The sequence below is a fragment of the Panthera uncia genome (assembly GCF_023721935.1).
Source record: "Panthera uncia isolate 11264 chromosome A1 unlocalized genomic scaffold, Puncia_PCG_1.0 HiC_scaffold_17, whole genome shotgun sequence".
In the NCBI taxonomy this organism is placed as follows: Eukaryota; Metazoa; Chordata; class Mammalia; order Carnivora; family Felidae; genus Panthera; species Panthera uncia.
This window is the reverse complement of record NW_026057577.1, coordinates 31,164,315-31,176,966: the sequence shown is the minus strand read 5'-3', so window position 1 is coordinate 31,176,966 and position 12,652 is coordinate 31,164,315. Positions and strand designations below refer to the sequence as shown.

The following is a 12,652-nucleotide window of genomic DNA, read 5'->3' as shown; positions in this document are numbered from 1 at the left end:
GAGAGAGGGAGACACAGAATCCGAAGCAGGCTCCAGGCTCCAAGCTGTCAGCACAGAGCCAGACATGGGACTCGAACTCACAAACCGTGAGCCAAAGTCAGACACTTAACTGAGCCTCCCAGCCGTCCCAAAAGTACAGGTCTTAAAAGCCAAGAAACCCCACACGAGAAACCTAAACAGGTGGTCTCATCACCCCCAGACCCTTCATCCGTGAGTGGATAGCCTACTTGGGTGCATACCTTTCGTAGCAATTCCCGGATCTTTTCCGCATCCTTGGCTGCATAGATGTGCCACAAAGCACCAGGCTTCTCCTTTCCATCATGAATCCTCTGCTTTGTCACCTCATCAGCATCTCCCTCATCAATTGTCTTGAGTACCTCTGAAAAGAGCAAAATTACTTTTCCAGTCATTTCACTTCTTCTGAGTAAAGCAAAATGTTCAATTCAAACAAGCTTAGTCTCTACTATTCTCCATCTCTCTGAAGCAATGTAAGGTAGAATCAAAGAATCAAAACTCATATTTGCCTAAGCTTTCTACACACAGTAAGAGCAACCCTAAATCTTCCTTAATAGAGACTCTGCATTTTTTTGGAGGGAGAGTAGTCTTTTAAAACATATTTCTTGCTCAAACTGTTTAGCCACATCTTATGTTCAACATGCAGGTTATTTCCTGCTGTAAGTAGACAGACTCCATGTACTTTTTCAAGACCTCTTTATAAACTCTAGGGTTCTACGGATATAAGGCCATGAAACATAAAGCTTCTCTGGCAAGTTAAGAGGGTAGACTTCTAATGCTTGTCTATTATGATCCTCTAAAGGACAACTAACGGAAGGATCTGCAGGTGTATCGCATTAAAAGCAAATGTGTGGCAGCAAATATCCAAAATAATGACACCAATAATCCCTGAACTGTGAGATTTTGAATTACGTATTTCTTTAACATTTTGTACATTTTCTAAAATGTCCATAATTAACACATATTAATTTTATACTGAGATGGCAGGGAGTAAAAATGCAGCAAAATATCACTTTGATGCTTTCGTTCTGCGCAAATAAGCTGGCTTTATCATCTGATAAACTGATCTGGCTGATGGCAAGTGAGCCAGACTACCCTTCCTTCTTTGCTCCTATTTCTGATGCTCTATACTCAGTGGAAAAGGGAGCATTCCCAGAAAGAGAATGACTGTGGTCAGAGATACACAAGTACCACTCTTCTTTCCTAAAACCTCCTTTCACTTAGCAACATCTACTGGGCACCTACTATGCATAGGCCCTGAGGAGAAAGACACCCGATTCTACTCCTGACGTTGAGCCTCACCATCCTGAAGTAGTGGGTATATAGAAATAGTACCTTCATCATGAGCACCCTCCCCGATGGGGATCCCAACATACACCATCACATTGACTGCATCAGATACATCTAAATGAAGGTTTGTTGTGCCAACTCTTCTATCTTCTGCGGTTATTAAGCCTGAGGGAAAAGGAGGATATGCAGGGTGAAAGGGCAATATTGTGAAAAATCCATACCAACTCTACAAGTGAGAACATACTCTAAGATGTTCTTAAATGGGTAACAGGGAGAGTGAAGTATATCTGTTTATTAAAAAAAAATCACTCTCATCTCTTTTCTAGTGTTTTAAGATTGATTTCTAGTTCGGTTGACACTATAGTTTTGGCCATTCACTGAACCAATTCCACTCCCTACAACACTCTATTTTTTTTTTTTTTTTTTAATGTTTCTTTCTGAGATAGAATGAGCAGGAGAGGGGCAGAACAGAGGATTTGAAGCAGGCTCTGCAGTGAAAGCAGCGAGCCTAATGCAGGGCTTGAACTCATGAACTGTGAGATCATGATGTGAGCTGAAGTTGGATGCTAAACTGACTGAGTCACCCAGGCACCCCAACAATCTTTCCTTTAAAAGAAAAACAGATATGTGCATTACTGACATACAAATGAGAATTGGCTTTCACAGTGATTTACGGCCTTATTGTGACTTCACAAAGAGCTTGCTGGGTGGTATGGAACTCTGTCTTCTTCACTGTTATTTTATCAAGGCTCTTAAAAACTAAGAATCATGTCTTCTTGCACAGAATGTTTGAGAGGAAACTTTCTAATTATTGTAGATATACAAAGTATAGATGTGATACAAATCAGTATGACAAAAGCCATAGCATTTAAATCCACCCTGGGGCCTGTGCCTGGCTCAGTTGGTAGAGCATGTGACTCTTGATCTCAGGGTTGTAAGTTCAAGCCCCATAATGGGTATAAAGATTACTTAAAAATAAAAAAAATCTTAACAAACAAACAAACCTCAAACCATATGGCTACTGTTAAATTCTTTAGCACCTGTCACTTTGTGCTCTATTAGCTCTACACAGGACCCTGACTAAATATCTCCCTCTATAGGTGAAATGGGGAACAGTAGTATCCCAAAAGGGCAATTACGACTTTGGCTTCATACCGTAGGCATTGTACATCTTGGGGCCCAGATCGGGTCTTACAAAGTAGCTGGGTAGCCTAGAAGCCAGATTGAGCCTGCCATCTCGTTTGGTGTACTCTGGCAGAGGAAGATTCTCCATCAGATCTTCAAACCTACAGAAGATCAGGAAAGATGACTTAGCTTGTTAAGAGGGAAAAAAGCAAAGAGGCAAAGTCCACTTTTCTATCATTACTTTGTGATGCTTCAGCAAGGCACAGGGTCTCAAGATGACCTACTGTAGTTCACTAACCTTGTGGGCATCATGTCTCGAAAATCTTCCCCAGGAGGCCAGTCCTTGAGTTTAAGCACCATAGGCTGCCCATCTTCTGATCTTAATCGCTCTGAAAGACAGACAGCACTCCCACAATCTGCTTGTTTGGCTGCTGCCTGGTTTTCCAAAGACTGCAAGTTTTAGGAGACTAACTTATTTTCACACTTATAACCCGTCCTAATGGACTAGGTGAGCTTTGTTTTCCTCGCCCACTGCTTTAGTTAACACATGCTATATTTTTCCATCTCAAAAGAATTCCAGCCTCAAGAGTGAAAGTGCTCCACACAACCCATGGGAGAAGGTGCTTAAGCCCAGGTGTGCTCTGGGAGCCAATGATTGCCAGGAGAGCTAGCTTGGTTGGCACCAAGACAGACTGTCCCCCCGCCAAGGGGGTATGATTTGTGTCCAAGGGCAGAGCTGGACTTCCTTTCCAGTCTGCCTTCATCAAAACTACTTACTGCATATGATCTCAAAGCCATCCCAGAAATCCCGAACTTTCACATCGGAAATTATAGCACAGTTCCTGCAGTTCACTAAGTCCACATCTTGGTCTCCAAATTCCTGGCTAAAGGCTTCTGGCTTCCAGAGTTCAGACTTGAGCTTTTTATGTACCCCTGAAACCAACACTGGCTGCGGAAACAAAATATGCCAATCAGAACGATTTAGGAAATACTTTTTAGCTCAGAGCTCAAGGACAGGATAGGTTTCCTGAGGACAACCTCTTCTTCATGATGATTTACTGTTCTGTCCCAGCTTCAGAATCTATAGGTTTCAACATGTCAGGTGCAGGAAATGGAAACCACTTCTCCATTATAATTTTTGAGTTTCATGCTGGGAGGCATGCTACAGAAATTACTTCTGTTGCTCTGGTATCTACCACTATTTTGAGGTGAGAGGACAAAAAGCTGACTAATGCAACTTTGAGAATACTTCCTCACAGTGAGAATGAAGAACTATCCAGACAATTCCATAACCTCCCCGTTTTTCAAGCACCTGCTAAAGTATAAAAATTAGGAAGTGTTATCACACTATCATCCAAATTTGTGCAGCCTTGGAACATTTACCTAGAAAAGTACTACCCATTTCTTTCTTTTTTTTTTTTTTTTTTTGTACTACCCATTTCTACCCACCTTCACCTTACCCCTATCACACTTAAGGATTTTCCTCTAAAAGTGTCATTAATGCCAGATCACCACTTCCCAGAAATTTCAACTACCCTTTTCAGACCACAGACCTATAAAGCTTAGAAATAGAAGGAACCACAATATATTTTTAGGAATCTTCTGATTTTTTAAAATCCAAGTAAAATCGAAGTAGCAAGGAAGTTTTCGGTGAACTTACTATGTCTCAATCTCCCTGTCAAAAAATCTCCCAGACAGAATTGAAACTATTGTTGTAGTTGTGGTGGGCAAGCAGCCAGCTGGTCCTGGTAGCTACTTATCCTTACTTACCTGGCCTTGCTTCCAACATTCCCGGAAGATCTTCCAATTGTTTTTGTTGCTGGGGTCATGAAGACACAGAAGTCGGCCATCACAGAGCCAGGAGTGGGATGTATGGGGGTCCAGCACATTCAACCCCATCACCATCTCCTTCACTTCCTTTTGGGTATCAGTCAAGTTACAGGCCCGCTTTGCAGCATCTGAGGTTTTCTTATTTTCTACCACTGAGGCAATGATGTGGTCAAGGAAGTTGGGTAGGCTGGCCTTGTTCTTCACTCCCTGCCAAATACAATTCTATCAGGTAAGTATGAATGAGGCACCATGAGAAGAGCATTCAAAAAACTGTCTCACAACTGTACTCACAAGAAGGAGTTCTGACTTACCTGATTAAGTTTCACAAACGTTTCTGAGATACTTTTTTTTTTTTTCTGAGATACTTTTTGTAATTGAATGGGGGTTTATGAAGTCAGTATCTTAAATTTCCATCTTTTATACTGTGCTTTACATTTATGCAAGAAAAGTATGCAAAGATCCCATCTGCCTCAAGAGCCTAGAGACCTAAGAAATGTCTTTACCATCCAGCCTTGTATTAAGGATTTGCATGTGGACCACAAGGATCACAAAATGCTTTAACTGAGTGAAAAAGATTATTTACTTTGAGGCTTATAAATTTTTTTCTGGCTAGCATGCCCAAGGATACTTCAACTAAGTAATAAAGTGACTTATCAAGGCAGTGTTTTTTATTTTAATTAAAAAAAAATTTTTTTTAACGTTTATTTATTTTTGAGACAGAGAGAGACACAGCATGAACGGGGGAGGGGCAGAGAGAGGGAGACACAGAATCGGAAGCAGGCTCCAGGCTCTGAGCCATCAGCCCAGAGCCCGACGCGGGGCTCGAACTCGCGGACCGCGAGATCGTGACCTGAGCTGAAGTCGGACGCTTAACCGACTGAGCCACCCAGGCGCCCCAAGGCAGTGTTTTTTATTTCTTTTAATGTTTATTTTTATTTTTGAGAGAGAGAGGGGGTCAGAGTGCAAGCGGGGCAGGGGTAGAGAGAGACGGAGACACAGAATCCAAAGCAGGCTCCAGGCTCTGAGCTGTCAGCACAGAGCCCGACGCGGGGCTTGAACTCACGAATTGTGAGATCATGACCTGGGTCAAAGTTGGACACTTAACAACGGAGCCACCCAGGTGCCAAGGCAGTGGTTTTTTGTTTGTTTGTTTGTTTGTTTTTTAACCAGGGAGTATACCCCAAAAAAGTGGTAAATGAAAGTATTCAAAAGGAACTAAATATTCTGAAAGTAGTCTCCTAATGTTCAATTCTTCCCTTGCTTATCACCCCACTGAGAATCTCTCACACGTTCCAGGTGATGAAATCACCAGGCTCAAAAATCAAAGTGACATACCTAATGTCACAGAACTGAGAGGGCTTTTATAAAAAGCCTGAAGTATTCCTAAGTCTGAAGTATCACTAATTATTATCTGTACAAAGTACATGTAATCATAGAACTTCCTGGGAAAATCAAAAAAGAAAAAGGAGAACTGAAGGTCAGAGCAAGTACATATAAAAGAGAGCCAAAAGTAATTTTTTCAAGTCACTAATGCAAAAGAAACAAATAACCCACATCGTACATGGCTCAACCATCCACAGCTCACTGAATTTTAGCCACTAATTATAAAATAGAATGAGAAATATATTTATGTACTTGCTTGAAATGATCTCTAAGACAATACACAGTGAAAACAGAAAAGCAAGGTGTAGAGCATCTGAGTAAAAAAAGGAGGAAAAAAACCATACAATGACTGACCTGCAGAAAAGAAAACAGGTGGCTGGGAGATGATGATGGGAAGGAGACTTTTCACTACATCATTTAAATTTTTATCTTGTGAATTCATTCATTCAGTAAATGCTTACCGAATACCTACTATGTATCAAACACTGTGGCACTAGTGATACAGCAGTGAATAAAACAGTCAAAAATCTTTTAAGGAAAGGGAAAACAGACAACAAATCAATCATGGTAATGAATGCTATGGAAAAAATAGTAAGTGCAGAGAAAATAGATATGGAGGATGGAGCTGTGATGGATTTTACAAAGGGTGGTTTAAGAAGGCTTACAGGACGTGACATTTCGGAAGGGAGGAGATGAAATTAATGATGAAGCAAGCATATAGTTACATGGCAAAGAGAGTTCCAAGTGGAAGAAAAGGGTAAGCGCAAAGGCTCTGAAGAGGGATTCTTGCCTGGTCACGGTCAGTAAGAAGGTGGGTGTGGTCAGAGCAGAGTGAACAAGGAAAGTGGTGGGTGAAGTCAGAGAAGTGCAAGGAAGAAGTCTTGCACAGATAAAGCTAGAGCATTATTGTCCACTGAAAGGATTCTGTTTATATTATCAGAGAAATAGGAAGCCCTTGAAGGATTTTCAGCAGAGCTAACAAAAATCATGTCAATGAAACCACTCATATTTAAAAAGAACCACTCAAGCTGCTGTGTTGACAATAGACTATAGAGTGGAAAAGGGAAGAAATAAAGGAGACCTGTAAGAAGTTTACTGCAAACATGCAGGCAAGAGAGGATGTTGGCTCAGACCAGAGAGGAAGTGGTGGAGCTAATGAGAAATGGGTGGACTCTGAATACATGTTATTTTTTATTTGAGAGAGACAGAGAGAGAGAGCGAGAGGGGCAAAAGGAAAGAGAGAAAATCTTAAGCAGGTTCCATGCTCAGCACAGAGTCTGATACAGGGCTCGATTCCATGACCCTGGGATCACGACCTGAGCTGATATTGAGAGCTGGACACTCAAATGGCTGAGCCACTGAGGTGCTCCTGCATACATTTTAAAGATCAGACTAAAAGGATGTGCTGGCAGATTAGATAGGAAATGTGAGAGAGGGGAGTCCCAAATGACTCCAAGATTTTTGGCCAAGCAACTGGAAGAATGCAGATGCTCATGACCAAGAGAGGAAACTACAGGAGAAGGAGGCTTATACGCAGAAGATCAGGCATATGGTCTTAGATGTGTTAGGTTTAGGTGTCTATTACAGATACCCAAGAAAAGGCAGTATGAATGTACTGTCTAGGTTAAAAAAAATAATAATGCCTGTTATTGTCAAGAAAATAGTGATTCCTGCTGACTGAAAATTTCAATGTCTCAATTTCTATTGACTTCTTTTAAAAAAAAAAAAATTTTTTTTAACGTTTATTTATTTTTGAGACAGAGAGAGACAGAGCATGAACAGGGGAGGGGCAGAGAGAGAGGGAGACACAGAATCTGAAACAGGCTCCAGGCTCTGAGCTGTCAGCAGAGCCCGATGTGGGGCTCGAACTCACGGACCGCGAGATCATGACCTGAGCCGAAGTCGGACGCTTAACCGACCAAGCCACTCAGGTGCCCCTATTGACTTCTTAACATGGCACAAAAGGTTCACTATTTATTTATTAAACAATTTTCTTTAACGTTTATTTATTTTTGAGACAGAGAGAGACACAGCATGAACGGGGGAGGGGCAGAGAGAGGGGGAGACAGAGAATCAGAAGCAGGCTCCAGGCTCTGAGCCACCAGCCCAGAGCCCGACGCGGGGCTCGAACTCACGGACCCTGAGATCGTGACCTGAGCTGAAGTTGGACACTTAACCGACTGAGCCACCCAGGCGCCCCAAGGTTCACTATTTAAACGGATCTCAAACATTTCCCAAACGCAATGTAAGTAACTTGTCAGTTGGACAGACAACACAGATAACACAAGTTACCCATATATACTCTAATCCAGTTATCAGATCTCTGATGGCTCTTCCTTGGAAAAGCAGCAAAGGCTAGAGTTGTAGAAAGGACACTTACTGCTGAGGATGTAGAGAAGACCGGGGGGAAGGGTATGCCTGTGTCCAAGGGGGCTTGAGGAAGCTTTCCGGGTCCGGAGTGAAGGAGGTCTCGAAGGCTAGAGCCTTCGGTTTTGTTGTTGGAGGCAGTGGGACCCAGTAACAGACTGTTAAAAAGCTTTGGAGTCAATGGAGAGACCTTTGCAGTGGAGTTGAACGAGTCCAGCCCAAAGGGTGAATGAGACTCTTTACTGAGCACCGACCTCAGGGACCCTGCTTCTGTAAGGACATAACCAGGAATAGCATTAGGCATGACAAGTAATACCCAGCAAGCAAATGACTCCTAAAAATGAGCCAAAAGGGGATGAGGACTTTCCCCTGCCCTGGTCCACAAACTACACACAGTTTGTCCAGGCCAACCTTGACAAGGTTATGACTATAGCAGGATCACGGCCAAGGAGAAGCTCTCCTACTTCTTCCTTCCTTTACCAGATCTGGATTTCAAATTTCCTTTTGTTCCAATCCATCTTTCATCTCCCTCACTTTCTAACATAGTGTTTCTGCAAGGGGGTCTTCAGAATACTTGTACTGGAATCACCTGGAGTGTTTACTAAAAATGGAGATTCCTGTTTGTACTCTAAGAGAATGTCATTTAATAGTTCTGGTGGGGCCCAGGAATCTCTATTTATAATAATTCCCCAGGCAACTCTTGGGCCCATGGAAAATCAACCCTGGCTGCATAACAGAACCAACTGGAAGGTTAATAAAAATCTCCTATCAATTCTGACTAAAGAGGTCTGGGGTACAGCCCAGGCATGTGCCTTTTCTTTTGAAGTTTTATGTTTTATTTCTTTTTTTAATTTTTATTTATTTATTTATTTTTTTTTTAATTTTTTTTTTTCAACGTTTTTTATTTATTTTTGGGACAGAGAGAGACAGAGCATGAATGGGGGAGGGGCAGAGAGAGAGGGAGACACAGAATCGGAAACAGGCTCCAGGCTCCGAGCCATCAGCCCAGAGTCTGACGCGGGGCTCGAACTCACGGACCGCGAGATCGTGACCTGGCTGAAGTCGGACGCTTAACCGACTGCGCCACCCAGGCGCCCCTTATGTTTTATTTCTTAAAAGTAGACTCCACGCCCAATGTGGGGCTTGAACTCATCACCCTGAGATCAAGAATCGGATGCTCTACCAACTGAGCCACTCAGGTACCCAGGCATATGTCTTTTTTAAAAAAGCTCCACTTCTGCAAAAATATTGAAAGCAATTCCCTCATTTTATGTGATTACCCAGAAAAAGCAAGCATCATGTTTCATAAACGTGGATGGTCATGTGTGAGTTTGAAGAATCCGGGAATAAGTCCAGGTTCCACCCAAAGGCAGGGCAGAGGCTTGTGTTCGAGAATCTCACCTTTTGTTTCTTCTTTAGCCTTCTGAGTTGCTAAATCCGCCAACCAGTGCAGGGCAGATGAGGGGGGGGCTGTGTCAGGGCAAGGGGGCCTGATGGTTTTTAGCTCACTATTGCTATTTGAAGTCGAACTATCTGCTTTCAGAGACTCATCAGATCTGATGTCAGTGCTGTCAGCTTTGGGAACATGGTCAGTCTCTGATGTTGTTACTGCTGCAGTTCCTCCTCCGCCTGAGAAAGTGGTTTCATTTCCAGAAGAGGCACTAGGGTTTATGCTAGGGAGCTAAAGCACAGAAGGCCAACATGGTTAGAGTGCTGTTCTTGTGTAGGAAAAAAAAAACCAAACACATAGCAAGGGCTACTGACACTAAAAAAGTCTGGGAAAACAACCTGAAACTGTCTCATAAACTATTTCATTCATTGATTAATTTAACACATATTTAAGGAGTCCTACAACATGACAGAAACTATGCTTGGTTCTGTGAAAAGATCAGTGAACATAAAAATAAATAATACAATTTATTTTAAAATATTAAAATATATTTATTTAGCATGCCTGAGGCTCAGTTTCTGCAATGGTAAACCGATGATTAAAATGTGACCTCATAAAGCTGTTCTGAGGATTAAATGAGATAGTATATGCAAAGAGCTTAGTAGAGTGTTTGGCATATATCAATGTTCCATAAATGTTTACTATTCTATTACTGAATTTTCCACATGATTTGCTCTAATATGTCAACTCTATTGAAAATATATCTTGAGATCCCTCAGCCTTAATTCCTGTACCTCCTACAGACCATGAATTAGTAGTGTTCCTGGAAAGCACTCCAAATATAAGCAAGTTAGCTGTGTGTGTGTGTGTGTGTGTGTGCGCGCGCGTGCGTGTGTGTTTAAAACGGCCTCTTGTTCAAAACAGTTACCATCAAACCGGAATGACCTCCACCTCTGATAGAGCAATGAGCAAACCACTGCCTCTCTGGAGGCTTGGGATTGTTTTCAGAGTAGAATGATCCCAGCTCAGCAGGCCAATCTTCATATTTCTGTCCTCAGTACCTAACATGACAAGGACAGGGACCATGCACACATATTGGACTGCCTTCCTGTTAACCTTTTCTATACTCTTCACCCATACAAGGACCCTGAGGTATAAATCTTGACAAGATGAAAAGAATCTCATTGTGCTACTTATCAACCCAGCCTGAGTTGGTTTTAAAGACAAATAAAGAGAAACTCATACCAGCTGGAGGGAATTAAAATCCCTTGAGTAACTTTTTGGGGGTTCTCTCTAGATAGGCTTCTCCATCCCCTAATTCCTCAGGAATCCTACAGTAGCCTAGGACAACACAGGTGAAAATGGGGCATTTCCTGGTACTAAGAAGAGAAGTTTCTCTCATTCATACCCACACATACCACTTTACCTGTGACATCCCATTGGTGACAGCAGGTCTCAACACAGATTTGTTTTGCCGACTAATACAAGGGCAGTTTGCTTTTATTCCCCACTTGCCCCGGGCAGCATGTACCATGTCTCCAATATTGTAAAGAGCTGGGAGAAAGAGAGCAACAGAAGCCTCAGAATGTTTTATGTGCCAGATATTGTGCTAGCGATCTCATTTACATTATCTTCCTCAATCCTTACCCACATTTCAATGAGGTGGCAGCTATTACCCTCAACATTTTTTTAAAGATATTATTTATTAGGGCACCTATGTGACTCAGTCGGTTAAGCATCTGACTCTTGATTTTGGCTCAGGTTGTAATCTCACAGTTTATGGGATGGAGCCCCGAGTCTGGCTCTGGTGCTGACTGTGGAGCCTGCTTGGGATTCTTTCTCTCTCTCTCTCTCTCTCTCTCTCTGCCCCTCTCCCATTTTCTCTCGAAATAAACAAACTTAAAAAAAAAAAAAAAAAAGGACTATTTTTTTAAGTTCATTTTTTAAGCAGGCTCCACACCCAACATGGGGCTTGAACTCACAAACCTGAGATTAAGAGGTCCATGTGCGGGGCACCAGGGTGGCTCTGTCAATTCAGCGTCAGACTTCAGGTCATGATCTCACCATTTGTGAGTTCGAGCCTGCATTGGGCTCTGTGCTGACAGCTCAGAGCCTGGAGCCTGCTTTAGATTCTATGTCTCCCTCTCTCTCTGTCCCTTCCCTGCTCATGCTCTGTCTCCATCTCTCAAAAATAAACATTAAACATTAAATAAACATTAAATAAATAAACATTTAAATAAACATTAAAAAAATAAAAATAAGGAGTGCCATATGCTACCAACTGAGCTAGACATGTGCCCCTAAGGATTTTAGTTTTTAAATAATTTCTACACCCAATGTGGGACTTGAACGCACAACCCCAAAATCAAGAGTCTCATACTCCACCAAATGAACCAGCCAAGCACCCCATACTCTCAATTTTTGATGATGAAACTGATACTCAGAGAACATCATTTCTCAAATACATATAGTTGGTAAATGGAAGTACTAATACTTTAACCCAAGTATAACTAGCCTAAAGTTCTGTGTACTCTTAACAAGTTACACTCTCTCCCTGTTACAGTAAATATTAAGGTGTCTTGCAGGAGAAACTCTAGGGGGTAGATTCCCTTCTGTTCAAGAGCATGTAAAACATTTTAATTTTTTTTTATTAGTTTTCTTTATTTTTGACAGAACGAGACAGAGCGTGAGTGGGGGAGGGGCAGAGAGAGAGGGAAACACAGAATCCAAAGCAAGCTCTAGGCTCTGAGCTGTCAGCACAGAGCCTGATGCAGGGCCCGAACTCACGAACCATGAGATCATGACCTGAGCTGAAGTCAGACGCTCAACCCACTGAGTCACCCAGGCTTCTCGACCATGTAAACATTTTAAATTGTACACGTGAGATTTATATACTTTAACTTATATCTAAAAAAAAAAAAAAAAAAAAAGGAAAAGTGGGGAAAAAGCAGACCAATGTAAACTTAACGTGAACATTTAACCAATGCTTAGATCAGTAGGGAGCAAGCATCCTACCAGTGCCCTGAAGGAGCCCCTCTGCTTGGAAGCGCTGGGGTATAAAGGATCCAACGAGTGCCCTCTGCCACACTGGAGGAGAATATAGGCAGTAGATTGACCATCTTCAATGTGTGTTATTGTAAGTATGGAAGGTGAAAACACACTTTTTGGAGGAATCATTGAAATAATGATTTCAATAGTGACATAAACATGACCATTCATAGGCTGCCTTCATGGATTCAAAAGGTTTGCTTA

At 42.0% G+C, this 12,652-nt stretch overlaps 1 protein-coding gene across 5 annotated transcripts in view; it reads right to left on the bottom strand.

Annotated features, from left to right (window-relative positions):
• Positions 1-12,652, bottom strand: part of KDM3B (lysine demethylase 3B) — a 75,663-nt gene that overhangs the window by 5,194 nt on the left and 57,817 nt on the right. For all 5 annotated transcript variants that reach the window (XM_049649271.1, XM_049649269.1, XM_049649272.1 and 2 more), the window contains 9 exons: positions 10,827-10,954; positions 9,412-9,691; positions 8,024-8,280; positions 4,201-4,467; positions 3,208-3,379; positions 2,729-2,819; positions 2,461-2,591; positions 1,351-1,470; positions 240-379 (listed from right to left, as the gene is read on the bottom strand). In XM_049649271.1, the coding sequence (XP_049505228.1) occupies positions 240-379; positions 1,351-1,470; positions 2,461-2,591; positions 2,729-2,819; positions 3,208-3,379; positions 4,201-4,467; positions 8,024-8,280; positions 9,412-9,691; positions 10,827-10,954 (1,586 nt within the window). The remainder of the gene's footprint in view (positions 1-239; positions 380-1,350; positions 1,471-2,460; positions 2,592-2,728; positions 2,820-3,207; positions 3,380-4,200; positions 4,468-8,023; positions 8,281-9,411; positions 9,692-10,826; positions 10,955-12,652) is intronic.